Source organism: Sturnira hondurensis, unplaced genomic scaffold (genome assembly GCF_014824575.4).
Source record: "Sturnira hondurensis isolate 20B ecotype Veracruz unplaced genomic scaffold, ASM1482457v3 Scaffold0001120, whole genome shotgun sequence".
NCBI classification, from domain to species: Eukaryota; Metazoa; Chordata; class Mammalia; order Chiroptera; family Phyllostomidae; genus Sturnira; species Sturnira hondurensis.
This window is the reverse complement of record NW_028073751.1, coordinates 2,378,771-2,395,078: the sequence shown is the minus strand read 5'-3', so window position 1 is coordinate 2,395,078 and position 16,308 is coordinate 2,378,771. Positions and strand designations below refer to the sequence as shown.

At 48.4% G+C, this 16,308-nt stretch overlaps 1 protein-coding gene across 1 annotated transcript; it reads right to left on the bottom strand.

Annotated features, from left to right (window-relative positions):
- Nucleotides 1-2,477: 2,477 nt before the first annotated feature.
- Nucleotides 2,478-4,594, bottom strand: SMIM33 (small integral membrane protein 33). Its single transcript, XM_037061655.1, has 2 exons — nucleotides 4,455-4,594; nucleotides 2,478-3,061 (listed from the first exon to the last, which is right to left on the bottom strand). Exons 1-2 carry the CDS (start codon nucleotides 4,461-4,463, stop codon nucleotides 2,672-2,674), a joined length of 399 nt encoding a protein of 132 aa, XP_036917550.1. The 5' UTR covers nucleotides 4,464-4,594; the 3' UTR covers nucleotides 2,478-2,671.
- Between the last annotated feature and the right edge of the window lie 11,714 nt (nucleotides 4,595-16,308).

Sequence of the window (16,308 nt, the reverse complement as noted above, 5' to 3'; positions counted from 1 at the left end):
TGTCTCCAGTGGGAGACATGGGTGAGCAGGGAGGGACCAGGGCTGCCGGAGGGAGCATACCGATGCCATAGGGGCACACGGCTGTGCGTGGGTAAGGGGTTGCTCAGGGAAGCAGGGGGCACTGAGTAAACAGGCCTGGATGAGAGATCCCGCAAAGGGATGGGGGGAAGAGGGGTTGTGTGAGGAGGCGGGATGTACTCTGGGGGACAACACAGCCAGCCACCCGCCACACCTGATGGTACAAGGATGCCGTTGCTGTTAGAACTGAGCCACTGCAGTGACACTCTGGTGGCAAAATTGCCCCCATCTGGGAGGGGAGGCGGTCCATTTTTACCAGTTCCATTTGTTCTACCCAGCACTTGTTCCTTCTTTCCCTCCCACCTTTGTTTTTTACACAAATGTTCAATTTGCACATCTGAGTACAGCATGTCATGAAGGCTCCACACACAGACACACATTGGCCAGAAGGAACCAACTGCCCCTAGGACGACAGAGCCAAGAGGGTGAAGGGGAAACAGTCCCTTCCCCTCCCCAGCTGTCCCAGCCATTCTATCTCCAAGGCCTGAGGACCCGCCAACATCACACCAGTCACTCCTATAGCTAGAAACCAGACCAGGATCAAGGGCCTCTCCAACATACTTTCCCCACCCATCTGGCCCCCAACGTGGTGCTCAGGCTGTGGAGTCTGATGGCCTCAGGTTCGAATCCTTCTCTACCACTTAGTACACGTATCCACCTGGGTGTCTTAATACCCCGACTGTAAAATAGGGGTAACAGTGGCTCCTCTTCCCAAAGGTGTTATGAGGAATGAACGGTACAATACCTGCAGGCCCGTGGAGGAAGCCAGTGCCAACACGTAGCTGGCCTTCAGAAAGGGCAGCTATTAACCTTAGAGCTGCCTCTCATCGGCTCAAAGGTGGCAAGCCAGTCCCCTGCACACATTATAATCGCCACCTCTGTTCCTCTTTGCCTTCTGTTATTTCCCAGCTTCCCTGACTGTGCCGGGGTCTCACCGAGGGCAGGTTGACTTGTTGCCTTCAGTTATTCCCCAGGGTAAAGCACGCAGAGGTCGCTCCATAAATGTCTGTCTGCATGTTCTCAACTGCACATAACTGAAGCTCAGAGGTGTCAGGGAAAGAGGTACCTTTCCAGGAAGCCACTGGGAGGCTCAGCTCTGCCTTCCTGGCCTCCAGCCCCTTCCTAACCTCCATGTCCCCCCTTCTCTAGGTCTTCTCCCCACTCCTTTCTTCCCCCAGACTCCATGAAGCTCCATGAAGTTCTGTGGGGAACCATTTCGCGTGCCATGGAAATGTAGCTCAGCCCCCACGTGGAAAACCAGTGGGGTGCATGTGGCACATAGGACCATGCCCACGGAGAGGTTTTCCTGTGGGGAATCAGGCCTGCATTGTACCTAGACTGCTATAAGACTTGCTTTTGCTAAAACTCCCTCACCCTGAACTGAGGCAGCAAGGGCTTACTGCAACTTCCTAAAATCTGAGCTAAACCTCCCAAGTGTGGAGTGTGACTGGATCAACCACTTTTCCCCTTGGTCTGCAACATCCTCCTCTTTGAAGTAATTAGCAACATTCTTTCCTTTGTTATCTGTAAAAGGTAATCCCCTACAGCGAACCTGTGTGTCCTAAATGAGGGCTGCCCTCCATGTAATGTACCCAGAGAAGCAATAAAAGCCTGTCCAGGCAGGGACTGTGCTCTCTGACCCTCTCACCCTCTCTCTCACAGACTGGCCATGCTGTCCCTTTTTCTCCACAGGACTTCTGTTGTCCATGTGTATTTGTTCACCAGCAGCCACAACATACACAGATCCTGCCAGCCAGGATCTGCCACAACGTTCCCTCTTTTTTTTTTTTCTGTTTCCCCACCAGGATTTGGGAAGTGTCCTTGGGTAAATACTAGGCTAGTTCCAACAATCCCATGCACACAAAGAGTGGAAGGTAATGAGAGCTCCCAAATTTCCCCATTGCATCATGGGAAGACAAGGCAGAGTCTTGGCCCAAGAGAGTGGGGGACATTCAAAACCAATTTGGGGAGCTATAATTGGTGGGGGGCTGCAAAGGCCTTAAAAATTGTTAGCAAGTCCTGGGCCTTGATAGCCAAAAGAATATCCCCTGATCAGTAAAAGGCGACAGATTTTCTTTCCTCTCCTGAGTCCCAGAGAAGGCACAGCCCTGGGTTCTTCGCCTTGGCACTCCTTAACTGACCCTCACAGGTACCTGGGGACTGGGGCAGCAGGCCTTGACAGGGAGCCTCTGACAACCCTGCACAAAGGTAGGCTGGGTGGTGGAATCTTCCAAGATGGACTTACCTTGACACCCAAAGGAGAGGAGATTAGGGGTGGGAGGAGGGGTGGGAACTCAGAGGAGGGAGGCTCAGGGGCTGGTGGTCCCTGGAGAACAGAGAGAAGCTTTGTACGGGCAGCCTTGGGTACTGGGACTGGTCATAGCAGCCCGTGTCTGGGCTGGGCTCTCAAGCTTCTTTTGTTTCTCCTGTCCACAACAAGGGCGTCTCTGTACTCTGCAGGGAGGGCAGCTCCAGCTTAGTCTGTGTGCGCACTTCCGAAGCTCTGACACCCAGGCCCGTCTGCCTTTACCCTAGCTCTCTGTCCAGTTTCTTGTTCTGAATCAGGTCACACCAACTTCCCAAAGTCTTCCTCCTACAGATATGTGGCTTCGTCAATGCTGAGCCTAGGTCCACCCGGCACAAGGCAGGAGTTAGAGATAGGAGGGCCCCCCTGAGTGTCTTCATGTCTGTCCTCAGGGCCCAGCACTCGCCAGTGGGTGAGATAGACGCCATCCTCTGGCTCTGGGGTTGGTGCCTCTGTGGGGAGATTGGCATGGCCCTGGTGTAGACTTGGCCCAAAGTGGACTGCCACCACGATACAGACTGCCAGCAGGACAAACACAGCAGTGATGATGGTGAGCAGAGGCAGTCCATCCTCTGGAGGTTGGTCCCAGGCCCCACTCCGCATCTCTGGGAGCTGCCTCTGGGGCTCCTGCCCTGCTGAGCCGTTCACAACTGAAGGAGGCCAGGAAGGGTGGTCAGCCTAGGAGGGGAGTGGCAGAGAGAGACGGTAACATGGGCAAGTATACCCAGAAAAAGACCAAGTAGGGAGAGACAGACCCCCAGAAGGAACTGAAAGGGAGAGACCGAGAGCCTCAGGGGGAGAGTGAGAAGAACAGAAGCAGAAAGAGAGAGAGAGTAAAGACATAGAGAGAGACAGAATAGAGAAACATAGAGGTAAATACAAACACAGCAACAGAAGAATAAAAGAAAAAAGACAGAGGGGAAATGGGGAGAAAGAAAGACACAAAGAGAAAAAGAGAAAGAAGAAAAGATACACAGAAAGCAATGAAAACACATACGCAGAGACAGAGGAAAAAGAAAGAAGGAGATGAAGTTGTTTGGAAAGGGACAAAGAGAGGGGCTTCGTTACAGAGTTTGGTCCTGCAGGTCCCCTCCCGTGGCCCTCCCTTCCCGGGTCTCCATCAAATGCCTAAATAGAACCTGTGTCCTGGGTCAGGAGTCTCAGCACACTATGGGCTGCTATCCCATGTCCTGGGCAGTGGGCAGTGAACAATGCTTCTTAAAGTCCTGGGAAAAGGGAGTCACTGTGTCCAGCATCTTAGGTTCCCGCTATGCACATAGAAGGGGGGGTAGGGAAGGAGTGACCTGGGGGAAGGGAAAGAGGAAGAGCAAACAGGAACCCCAGAAACTTGTCAAGAGAGATATCTCTTTCATAATACTCCCTCAGGTCTCAGGGTCAGATTCTAGATTCAGAGGGGAGGGGAGGGGATGCCCAGTGTGGGTCCCTGGCTCTGCCCAGGACAGACTGAGGAGATGCCATGGCAGCCTCTATCTACCTCTTTCAGGGCCCCAGAGTTGTTTGGCCTAAAGCCGGAAGTCCTGACCCCTACCTCTGCCTGTTTCCACCCTGCTAAGTGTGGGGTTGTGGGGTTGCCATGAAGACAGCAAACCTCCAAACAATAAACCCCAGAGCCGGTAAGGTCATCACAGTCTCAAAACCTTTTTTCTACCTAGCCCCAGGGACCCCAGTTGGACCATCACGAGTAGGCACTGTGAGGTGGAGCCCCTCCCTCAACTCGGAGCCCTCAGCCTGGCTCTTCTGAGGGGTAGGCATTTGGGGTTTAGAAAAGGCTGTCCAGAACAACCCACTCCCTTTATGGTCTCAGTCACACTGTCCACCCCATCCCATCCCCCAACACGTGTCCCTTTGAATGTAGAAAGCCTAATATCCCACCCCCACCCTCCTTGAAAGTCTGAGGTTCTCTGGAGCTCAGGCCACAGCTCCCAGGCAGGGGTGGCTAAGCAGCTCCCCCGGATATGCAGGGGAAAAAGGAAGCACAGGCCGGTGAAAGGCAAGGGGCCCCCTTCAGGGAGTCAGGCCAGCCTGGCAGGAGGGGGTGAGGGGAGTCTACCTGGAGCATTGTTCCCCAGCGCAAGATTCCTGCAAGACGGGTGGCCAGCTGGGCAAAGGAGAGCCTGCCGTCCCAGCTCGGCCCCTACCCGGAGCTGCCACGTCTCAGAGGGCTCAGGAGGCACACACCCTCTGCACACACACCCTCGGTGCTCTCCCGCGATTTCGCTTCCTTAAACGTAGAGACAGTACTGACATCAGTCTTTAGCTCTGACAATACCTTGATCTTACTCCTCGGCACCTCCTTTCATGCCCCCCACCAGCTTCAGGAGCCTGGGTCTGCCTGCCCATCCCCCCCCCCCCAGACATTTGGCCATTCACTGTTCCTACCCAGCCCCACCACCCACCAGGACATACTGATTCCCCACCCAAACGACTTCCTGAAGTACTTACTACCCTTGGTTTTTTTTTTACAGCAATATCTCAAACACACCAGAAAATCATAGGTTATAATATAGTAAATCTGTCTAGCCCCAACCACCAGCTCTGCCCTTCTCAATAGTTTGTCAGATTTATTTCAAAACTTTTGGGGGATAGGAGGGTGGGTGGAGATGGAAGAGGATTCAAGGGAGATAAATGGATATAAGGGAAAATATACAATAAAAAATAAACATTTTTTAAATATTTTATTTATGTATTTTTAGAGAGGGAGGAAGGAGGAAGAGAGGGAGAGAAACATCAGTTGATTGCCTCTCACACGCCCCCAACTGGGGGTCCAGCCTGCAAGACAGGCATGTGCCCTGACCGGTTCTACCTGCTAAGCTTTGGCCTGCAGGTGGGCACTCGATCTCCTGAGCTACACCAGCAAGGGTGAGAAAATAAATTTTGTTAAGAACCAAAATGTTACAAATAAAATAGAACCCCACTCCCTGATCTCTCTTCTCCTTCTCACCCCAGGGATAACCATCTTGTTGAATTTGATGTTTATCATTCTCATGCAAGGCATTCTTTTCTCTTTGGGTTGTTTTCTTCTTTGGTTTTTATGAATATGAATTCTGTATGTCTCTGTGTGTGTCTGAATGCAGCGACTTCATTTGAGAATGTGTGTGATTTAATGCATCTAAGTCACAAAAGGTGCTCACGGGGCTCTCCTCTCTCTGGAGACAAGTTTACAAGGGGTAATGTTTTGTCTCAGTTAACTCCATGGGACCAGCCATCCCTCATTCTGTCCCTTGTGCATGCATCACCTCCCCCACATTCCAGCCTGGAGACCAAGAGATTGCCAGCAACTTCCATCCCCAAGTGGCTTGACCCTGATTCCCAGGCTCTCAGCCAAGCTGCTCACACCCTGACATTCAGGAGCCCCATTCAGACCTTCAAACTCACTTAAGCCTAGGTCACTGGGCTGCTGACTTCACCTACAAAGTGAGTGACACCAGCAGCTGGCTGGCCTTGAAACCAACTAGGAGGCTCGCCCCCCCACCCCCTACTCCAATGCACTCAGGAGCCGCAGTCATTCTCTACCTCCCACCCCGCACCCCTTAGACATCATCAGCCAGAGGGAATGTGGATCCTGCCACAGTCCAGAGCTCCAGCCACTGCCCTCTGCCCCTGCCTCCTCAATGTGCATGTCCCATTGCTCCCATAGGTACCACCGCGGGGGCTCCTGCCTTTGGGTCCAAAACCAAATTTCTGATCCTTCTGATGACTGACTTTTCCTTCCCTTCCTTCATCAATCTTGAATTATCTCCTAAAAGGCTTCAGAAAAGGTAAGGGGTGGCACTTCAGGGACCAGATTATTCTGTCAGCCTGCCCCATCCTTCTCTCTCTTTCCCATCTCCATGCTCTGGTCCCATCTCCTTCCCTGAGTCCCACCATTCAAACACTAACCCCCTTTAATAGTTCATTTCAAGCAGCACCTCGTCCAGAATGTATACTGAAGTAGATTTCTCTTTTCCTGTAGCAGTATGTTTCTTAACTTGAGGCTGACATTTGCCTTATGGTACAGGTGTGTAGGGGCTCCTTTTTCTTCCCAGACTGTGAACCCCATCAGGGCATTCCTGTCTGGGTCCCAGAGTCCATCACAGCAACTGGTACCACACATAGGTGCTGGATAAGAGCTTGCTGAATAGAAGCAGAACCTGGATTAACCTCCCACCCTTGTCCTGTCCTTAGTACTGGAGGCTGGCAAGGAGCACCCTTCACCTGTGGGGGGCACTTCTGAGCCACGACAAGTGTTCACTGACTCGCTCCCTCTGTTTCTTTTTGGCTTTTTCTCTCAGGGAGCCTCTTAGATGTTTTCAGAGGGCTGAAATGATTAAGAATCTGTTCTTGTTTACAGAAGAAAAGTCATGACTTTCAAGGTGGGAGCCCTGGGACCAAAGATGCAAGGACTCTGGGGTCCTCCCCACCATTACCCCTCTGGGCTGGAGTTCCCTGACTCAGTGCTATACAATGGGGGCACATCTGTTTTCCAACTCCCCATGGGAGGTGGAAGTGGCCCTTTGGCCTAAGTAAGACAAAGAGCAGTCCTTCTTCCCTCATTCTGTCCCCACTGAAGGCAGCCAGGGTTAGGATTCTGCAAAGGAAGCTGGGGAAGGACTTGCAGGAACATCCTGAGCAGCAGGCCAATGAGAGGTTGTTGATGTGGACTCCAACCAGCAGGGTCCGTGTGTTGTGGGTGTAACAAACAAATTCACATGGACTGCAGAAATCCTGCAGAGAAAAAGGGACAGCACGGCCGCTCTCTGAGTGAGAGGGCCCCGGCCCTTGCCTGGACAGGCTTTTATTACTTTTCTGGGCACATTACATATGGTCCTCATTTACAATGCACAGGTTCACTTTAAGTGACTACCTTTTACAGATAACAAAGGAGAGGATATTGCTCATGCAAGGGGGAAAGTGGTTGAACTGGTTACACTCCATCCTTGGGAGGTTTAGCACAGACTTTAGGAAGTTACTTTAAAGATATGCAATAAACATTTTCTGCCTCAATTCAGGGTGAGAGTTTTAGCAAAAGCAAGCCTCAAAGTGGCCTAGGTATGATGCAGGCCTGGTTACCCACAGGAAAACCAATCTGTGGACCTGGGCCCTGTGTGCCTCCTTGCTCCTGCTGGCTTTCTGAATCAGGGGTTGGGCTATATTTGCCATTGCCATGCGGATTGTTCCCTATAGGTTGCCAAGACAGAGAGCCATTGAGAGCCGGCTGACTTCCAGAGCTCATCTTAAGCTCTGGGTCACTGGAGTAAGCCAAGAGCCAGGACTGCCCATTTCAGCCACACCCTACTCCCAGTCTTCTTATTGCAAGCTATAGATCTATAAGGGGAGTGGGATATCTTTGTGGGGTAATAAAAATGTTCTAAAATCGGACTTCCGCCAAGATGGAGGCATAGGTGGAAACACTGTGCCTTCTCCCACAACCAAGTTTGAATACAACAAAGGTTTAGTAAACAAAGACACAGCCAAAGAACAGAAAATTGAACAATGGGGAAGTCCGACAACAACGAACCATTCAACCAGGACTGGTAAGAGGGGCAGAGCCAACATCGGAGCAGGGTTGGGCAGGGAGGATCCCCCGACCCAGGTGAGCAGGCAGCCGGAGTAGCAGTGTGGATCCAGTGAGGGTGCGGGGCAGACTGGCAGCATTCACACATTCGCGCAGATAAACCGACAGAGTGAGCAGTGAGACGGACAGCGCAGGCCCGAGCAAGCGAACCCAGTGGCGGAGGGCTGACCGTGGTCACACATTCACGCGCAGTTGGACAGAATTCGAGGGCCCCAGCAACGGTGGCAGCTGCAGCGGGGGCTCCTCTTCGATCCTCTTTGATCCTCTTTGAGCCCGCCCCCACATACAGGGTCACAACCCAGCAACTTAGTTGCCCCGTTCTGGTGAACACCTAGGGCTCCGTTGCTGATATATAACAGACACAAACAGTCCAAAATATGGCTCAAGAAGAACTCAAAGCCCCAGAGCCAATAACTCTAAGTGAAAAAGAAATAGCGAACTTCTCAGATGCACAATTCAAAATACTGGTGATCAGAATGCTCACAGAACTAGTTGATTATAGTCACAAATTAGAGGAACATATGAAGGCTAAATTAATTGAAATGAAGGGAAATGCACAGGGAACCAATAGTGATGGAAAGGAAACTGGGACTCAAATCAATGGAATGGACCAGAAGGAAGAACGAAATATCCAACCAGAAAAGAAGAAAGAAACAAGAATTCAAAAAAATGAGGAGAGGCTTAGGAACCTCCAGGACACCTTTAAACATCCCAACATCTGGATTATAGAGGTACCAGAAGGGGGAAAGAAACAGCCACGAGTGGAAAACTTTTTTGAACAAATAATAAAGGAGAACTTCCCAAGTCTGGCAAAGGAAATAGACTTCCAGAAAGTCCAGGAAGCTCAGAGANGAGAAGGGCGGAGAAGGTACAGGAAATAGCATAGACAGTAGGTAGAAAATAGAGAGGGGGGAGGGCAAGAAGAGTAGGGGAAATATAGAATCTAAAGAACTTGAGACATGTGGTCATAAACTAAAGGGGGGCAATGGTGGGGGAGGGGTGTGCGGGGTGGAGGGGAATGAAGGGGGGAATAGAACAACTGTAATGGTATAATCAATAAAATATATATTTAAAAAATGTTCTACAATTGTTTGTGGGAATGAGGAGTTCATCATCACCAAGCCCTTATTATATGAAATGCTAAAGGGACTTATCTAAGAAAAAGAAGATAAAAAAATATGAACAGTGAAAGGACAGCAAACTCACAGGTATTAACAACCACACCTAAAACAAAAGCAAACCAAGAAGACAGCTAGATCAGGAGTGGAACCATAGAGATGAAGAACACATGGAGGGTTAGCAACAGGGGAGTGGGAGGAGGAGAAGGGCGGAGAAGGTACAGGAAATAGCATAGACAGTAGGTAGAAAATAGAGAGGGGGGAGGGCAAGAAGAGTAGGGGAAATATAGAATCTAAAGAACTTGAGACATGTGGTCATAAACTAAAGGGGGGCAATGGTGGGGGAGGGGTGTGCGGGGTGGAGGGGAATGAAGGGGGGAATAGAACAACTGTAATGGTATAATCAATAAAATATATATTTAAAAAATGTTCTACAATTGTTTGTGGGAATGATTGTACAAGTCTGAACATACTAAAAGCCACTGAATTATACACTTTTAATCAACAAATTGCATACTCCGTGCCTTAGTCTGCTCAGGCTGCTATACCAAAATATCACAAACTGGGTGGTTTATAAACAACAGAAATCTTTTCCTCATAGTTCTGAAGGCTGGCAAACCCAAGATCAAGCCACAAACAGATATGGTCTGCTGACGAGAGCCCACTTCCTGGTTCACAGATAGTGCCTTCTTGCTGCATCCTCACAGAGGATGCAGAACGGGCAGGCTAGCTCTCTGGGCCTCTTTTACAAGGACACTCACCTCAATCATAAGGGCTCTGTCCTCACATCCTAATTGCTTCCCAAAGGTCCCATGGCCTAATACCATCACCATTGGGGTTAGGATTTTGATAAATGAATTTTCAGGAGACACAAACTTTCAGCCTATAGCAAGTAGCATGTGAATGATATCTCAATAAAGCTGTTACATACACACACACACACACACACATACACCATGAGCCCTGACCAGAGTGGCTCAGTTAGTTGGGGGTCATCCTGGGAAGCAAAAGCCAGTTCTCACCCAAAACTCAAGCCCCTGTTCAGTTCCCTATCGGGGCTCATGCCTGGGCTGTGGGTTCGGTCCTGGTTGGGGCATGTATGGGAGGTGACCAGTGGATGCTTCTCTCTCACATCGATGTTTTTCTCCCTTTCCTCTTCCTTCCCCTCTCTCTATAAATAAATAAATAAATAAATTTTTTTTAAAAACCACAATGAAAAATCATTCTAAGAGTGACTGAAAAAATAGTGTGATAGTACTGTAGCTGTTCATGCCAGAATCAGTCACAAAAGCAATAAATGGGACCTGGCTGGTGTACCTCAGTGGATTGAGTGTGGGCCTTCGAACTAAAGGATCTCAGTTCAATTCCCAGTCAGGGCACATGCCTGGGTTGCAGGCCAGTTCCCAGCAGGGGACGCACGAGAGGCAACTGTACATTGATATTTCCCTCTCTCCTTCCCTTCCCTTCTAAAGATAAATAAAATCTTTAGGGGCGGGGGGCGGGCAGGGTTGGGAATATAAGACAGAAAGCTGTACTTGAACAAGAATTAAATAAAAAAATTATTTAAAAAATAATAAAATCTTTAAAAATTTAAATTAAAAAATAATAAATAAATTAAATAAATAAAAAGGGATAAGTGGAATCAGCTTAAATGTTCAAAAACAGAAAGATGATTAAATAGACCACATAATATTACATAAGTTGCCATTAAAAATAATCACTATGAAAACTGTGAGCCAGCAGAAAATGCATATAATTTGAAAATAAGGAGAGGTTTCTTCTTCCTCTTCCTCTCCCTTCTGGGATAATTCAGTCCTCAAGGTCAGGCAGAGCAAGGTAAGTAATGGAGGTGTGGGTCGGGGAAGTCACGGTGGCCCAGGGGTTTGGAGGGTCGGAGGGGGTTCCAAGCCCACTACTCGGAGTAAGAAAGGCAGAGGAATGGCCCAGGGTGGAGGGTTGGAGCCTGAGTGGAGCGTGGAAGGCAGCCACGAGACAAAGATAGGGGTGGAGGTGGGAACTAGGTTACAGAGGGAGTGATCAAATGAGGATAATGGGAGCCAAGTTCCAGAGAAGGGCCTTGGGGAAGCTACCCCCTCATAGCAATGGGCACATCCACCACCTAGATCTCAGGTGTTTTATTTCTTTCAATTACAGTTGGCCGTAATGTTAGTTTATATTAGTTTCAGGTGTATAGCATAGTGGTTGTCATTTATATAATTTACAAAGTGATCCCTCCCAATAAATTTAGTGCCCACCTGGCACTATGCATAGTTATTACAATATTACTGACTGTATTTCCTATGCTGTACTTTACATCCTCATGGCTATTCTGTACCTACACATTTGTACTTCTCAATCACTTTATCTTTTTTACCTAGCCCCCCCTCCCTTCCCCTCCTATTTGGCAACCATCAGTTTGTTCTCTGTATCTATGATGTCTCAGTTTCCTTTTAAAAGATTTCATTCATTTATTTTTAGAGAAGGGAAAGGAGTGAGAAAGAGAAAAACATCAGTATGGTTGCTTCTCGGGCGCCCCCTACTGGGCACCTGGCCCAGTATCTGGGCACCTGGTGCTGTGGCCCAGGCCTGTGCCCTGATGGAGAATGGAACTGGCAACCCTTTGGTATGCAGGCAGGTGTGATGTCTCAGTTTCTAAGTATTATTTCCGTTAAAAGAAAGTAGAGCCCCTTGGAGAAAGAGCTGATAGCAGGGCTGGGGCTGGTAAAACAGGAGATGAAGGTGCACATCTTGTTATGCCAGAAAGTAAGGAAATGTTCAAAGAATGATGGAGACAGGTTGAAATGACACAGAAGTCAGCCTGAAGGGGCTCCCAGTGACCAAAATGGGGGCAATTTGAGCATCGAAGTAATAAATGATTGTAATACGTAATATTCACATAGTTTCAAATTATCTCCCCACAAAATACTTATTAATTACAAAGAGAAAAGAATAACTTTGAAGTGGAGAAAACTGGCTATAGCGGCTGAATGGTAGTTTCCAAAAAGATATGTTTGTATCTTAATCCTGAGATCCTGTGAATGTTACCTTACTTGAAAAAAGAGCCTTTGCAAATGTAACTAAGTTAAAGATCTTGGGATGAGCAGGTCACCCTGGATTATCTAGAAGGGCCCTGGATTCCAGGACAAGGGTCCTTGGAGAGAAACACAGAAGAGAAATTGAAGAAACAGAGACCAAAGTGATGCAGCTACGAACCAAGGAATATGCCAAGGAACGGCCAGCAGCCACCAGAAGCTGAAAGAGGCCAGGAATGGATTCTTCCCTCGCATCTTCAGACAGGGTGTGGCTCTGTCAATACCTTGATTTTGACTTCTGGCCTCCAGAACTGCAAGAGAGGACATTTCCATTGTTTTAAGTCCCCAGTTTATGGTCATTACTACGTGGTTGCAGGAAACTAAGGCAGTGGCAGACAACACCTGAAGCAAGTGACCAAGTGACCACCCATGGAGCAGATCAAAGACCGTGTGCCAACTGACAGGATGCAAAGAGAGGAGCACAGCACTGCTTCTGCGGCATTCCTGCCAAAGGCGCATGACCCGACGAACCCAAGGGAGGGAAACTCAACAACACAGCTGGACTGTAACCTTTAAAAATGTCAAGGTCGTGAAAGTCAAGGAACAACTGAATTCCTCCAGATTGAAGGAGACAAAAGAGGTGTACAATGAGTGATTCTGGATTGGAACCTTTTTTAAAAATATATTTTATTGATTATACCATTACAGTTGTTCTATTCCCCCTCTTCATTCCCCTCCACCCGCACACTCCCTCCCCCACCATTCTCCCCCCCTTAGTTTATAACCACGTGTCTCAAGTTCTTTAGATTCTATATTTCCCCCACTATTCTTGCCCTCCCCCCTATCTATTTTCTACCTACCATCTATGCTATTTTCTGTGCCTTCTCCCCCTTCTCCTCCTCCCACTCCCCTGTTGCTAACCCTCCATGTGTTCTTCATTTCTATGGTTCCACCCTGATCTAGCTGTCCTCTTGGTTTGCTTTTGTTTTAGGTGTGGTTGTTAATAACTGTGAGTTTGCTGTCCTTTCACTGTTCATATTTTTTTATCTTCTTTTTCTTAGATAAGTCCCTTTAACATTTCATATAATAAGGGCTTGGGGATGATGAACTCCTTGAACTTGACCTTATCTGAGAAGCACTTTACCTGTCCTTCCATTCTAAATGAAAGCTTTGCTGGATAGAGCAATCTTGGCTGTAGGTCTTTGGATTTCATGACTTGGAATACTTCTTTCCAGCCCCTTCTTGCCTGGAAGGTCTCTTTTGAGAAATCCGCTGACAGTCTGATGGGAAGTCCTTTGTAGGTGACTGTCCCCTTATCCCTTGCTGCTTCTAGGATTCTCTCCTTCATTTTAATCTTGGCTAATGTAATTATGATGTGCCTTGGTGTGTTCCTTCTTGGGTCCAACTTCTTTGGGACTCTCTGAGCTTTCTGGATTTCCTGGAAGTCTATTTCCTTTGCCAGACTTGGGAAGTTCTCCTTTATTATTTGTTCAAAAAAGTTTTCCACTCGTGGCTGTTTCTTTCCCCCTTCTGGTACCTCTATAATCCAGATGTTGGAATGTTTAAAGGTGTCCTGGAGGTTCCTAAGCCTCTCCTCATTTTTTGAATTCTTGTTTCTTCATTCCTTTCTGGTTGGATGTTTTGTTTTTCCTTCTGGTCCATTCCATTGATTTGAGTCCCAGCTTCCTTTCCATCACTATTGGTTCCCTGTGCATTTCCCTTCATTTCAATTAGTTTAGCCTTCATATGTTCCTCTAATTTGTGACTATAATCAACCAGTTCTGTGAGTATACTGATAAACAGTGTCTTGAATTGTGCTTCTGAGAGGTTGGCAATTTCTCGGTCACTGAGAGTTATCGGCTCTGGGGCTTTGAGTTCTTCTTGTGCCATCTTTTGGGCTGTTCGTGCCTGTTCCGTAGCAGGATCGGAGCCCTAGGTGTTCACCTGAGCAGGGCAACTCAGTCGCTGGGTTGTGACGTTGTATGTGGGGGTGGGGTCAAAGAGGAACAATGGCGTCAGGTCTGCCGCCTCCCGCCGTGGCCCCCACCGGTGCCGCAGTTGCCACCATCACCGGGCCCGCGCGTTTCGTCCCACTCCACGAGAGTGTGCCACCGCCATCAGCCCTCGCCCCCTGGGGCCTGCGTGGTCCGTCTCACTGTGCACGAATGTGCGACCGCGGTCAGTCTGCCCCACACCCTGACTGGGTCCGGGCCACTTGCGCGCCTAGGTTGGGGGATCTGTCCTGCTGCACCCTGCTCGCTGCTGGCTCCGCCCCTCTTACCATCTCGTTGAACTTCCGTATAATTCAGTTTTCTGTCCTTTGGCTGTGTCTTTGTTCTCCAAACCTTTGTTGTATTTAAACTTGGTTGTGGGAGAAGGCACAGTGTTTCCACCTATGCCTCCATCTTGGCGGAAGTCTGGATTGGAACCTTTTAAAAAAATTATTTATTTATTGTTTATTTAGAGGGGAGAAAAACAGAGAGAGAAAATTGACATGAGATAGAAACATCAATTGTACCCCAATCAGGGACCAAACCCACAACCTAGGCAAGTGCCTTGACTGGGAATCCAACCAGCAACCTTTTGCTCTGCCGGAGGACGCCGAGCCAACTGAGCCACACTGGTCAGGGCTAGACCTAAACTGTTTTGTTATAAAGAACATTCTTAGGACAACTGTCAAAATTGGAATAAAATCTGAGGATTAGGTAGTATTAATATATCAGTATTAATTTTCTAATTTTGATGGCTGTATTGATTAAATAGGAGAGTGTCCTTGTTTGTAGGAAATACATACTACAACACTCCGAGAATGACAGGGCATTCTGTTGGCAATTTACTCTCAAAGGGTTCAAGGAAGAAAAGTTGTGTGTAGTGTACTTTCTGTACATTTGTGATTGCTTCGAAATAAAACATTCATTAAAAAAACAAAAAAAAACAAAAGGACACCAATTATAAAGTGATTACATACATATGCATATTATATCACAGGCTGGAAGAAAATTCACAACAATGATAATTATATTAAAGAGGATTGTGTGCTACATTGCTGTAAACCTCTTGAGTTTAATTTAATAAATATGTGCTGAGGATCCGCTATATGTCAGGCATTGTGCCAGGTCCTAAGGATTCTGAAAACAGTGACAACGTGTCTGCAGGGGAGAGTGCTGTGGGATGTATGATGGCTGGATGCTAAGAATAACAATACTGCTGGAGCACAAGGAGGGCCTGACCCCAAAATGAGGGGAGTGCCTGGAGGGAGGGATGCTTGGAATGTGGTTCTCAGTTTTTTTCTTAAGAGTAACAGTAACAGCCCTGGCTGGTATGGTTCAGTGGATTGAGTGCTGGCCTGCGAACCAAAGGGTCCTGGATTCGATTCCCAGTCAGGACACATGCCTGGGTTGTGGGCTGAGTCCCCAGTAGGGGGCGCGCAAGAGGCAACCACACACATTGATGTTCCTCTCCCTCTCTCCCTCCCTTCCCCTCTCTCTAAAAATAAAAAATAAAATAAAATGAAGTTTGACTCTTGCCCACAATAATATTTTTTGAAGAATAACAATAATAAGGTCTGGCTGGTGTGGCTCAGTGGATTGAGTGCTGGCCTGTGAACCAAAGGGTCCCTGATTCGATTCCCAGTCAGGGCACATGCCCGGGTTGCAGACCAGGGCCCCAGTAGGGGGCAAACGAGAGGTAACCACACTTTGATGTTCCTTTCCCTCTCTTTCTTCCTCCCTACCCTTCTCTAAAAATAAATAAATAAAATATTTAAAACAAAAACCAGAAAACAACAATAAGATATACTGGGAGCCCCATCTGCATCTTTAGTCCTGAGGAGGGAAGAGGAATGTGAAGAATTCTGAGTCTATAGAGCCTGGGCGGCTGGTGGGCTGAGCCTTACAGCACAATCACAGTCTGAAACAGAACGGGGCTGGGGGACTGGATTACATTCCAGGAACACTTCTAGCTGGTACGTGGAAGTACCTGATGGATCCCTGGGAGGGGAAGGCAGGGGGCGAGGGTGGGCTGGGGTGGGCTGGTGTGTTGCCATCACTGGTCTTTGAGCACAGGCCCTGGAGGAGAGCACAACTGGCACTAGCCCAGGCCACTCAGAGCCCCGGAGCCCAGAGCGCAGTCGCAGTCGTGGATGTTTCAGCCTTACATCCTCATCTGGGCCGTCAGGCTGAGCGGGGCCCCTGGAGTTAG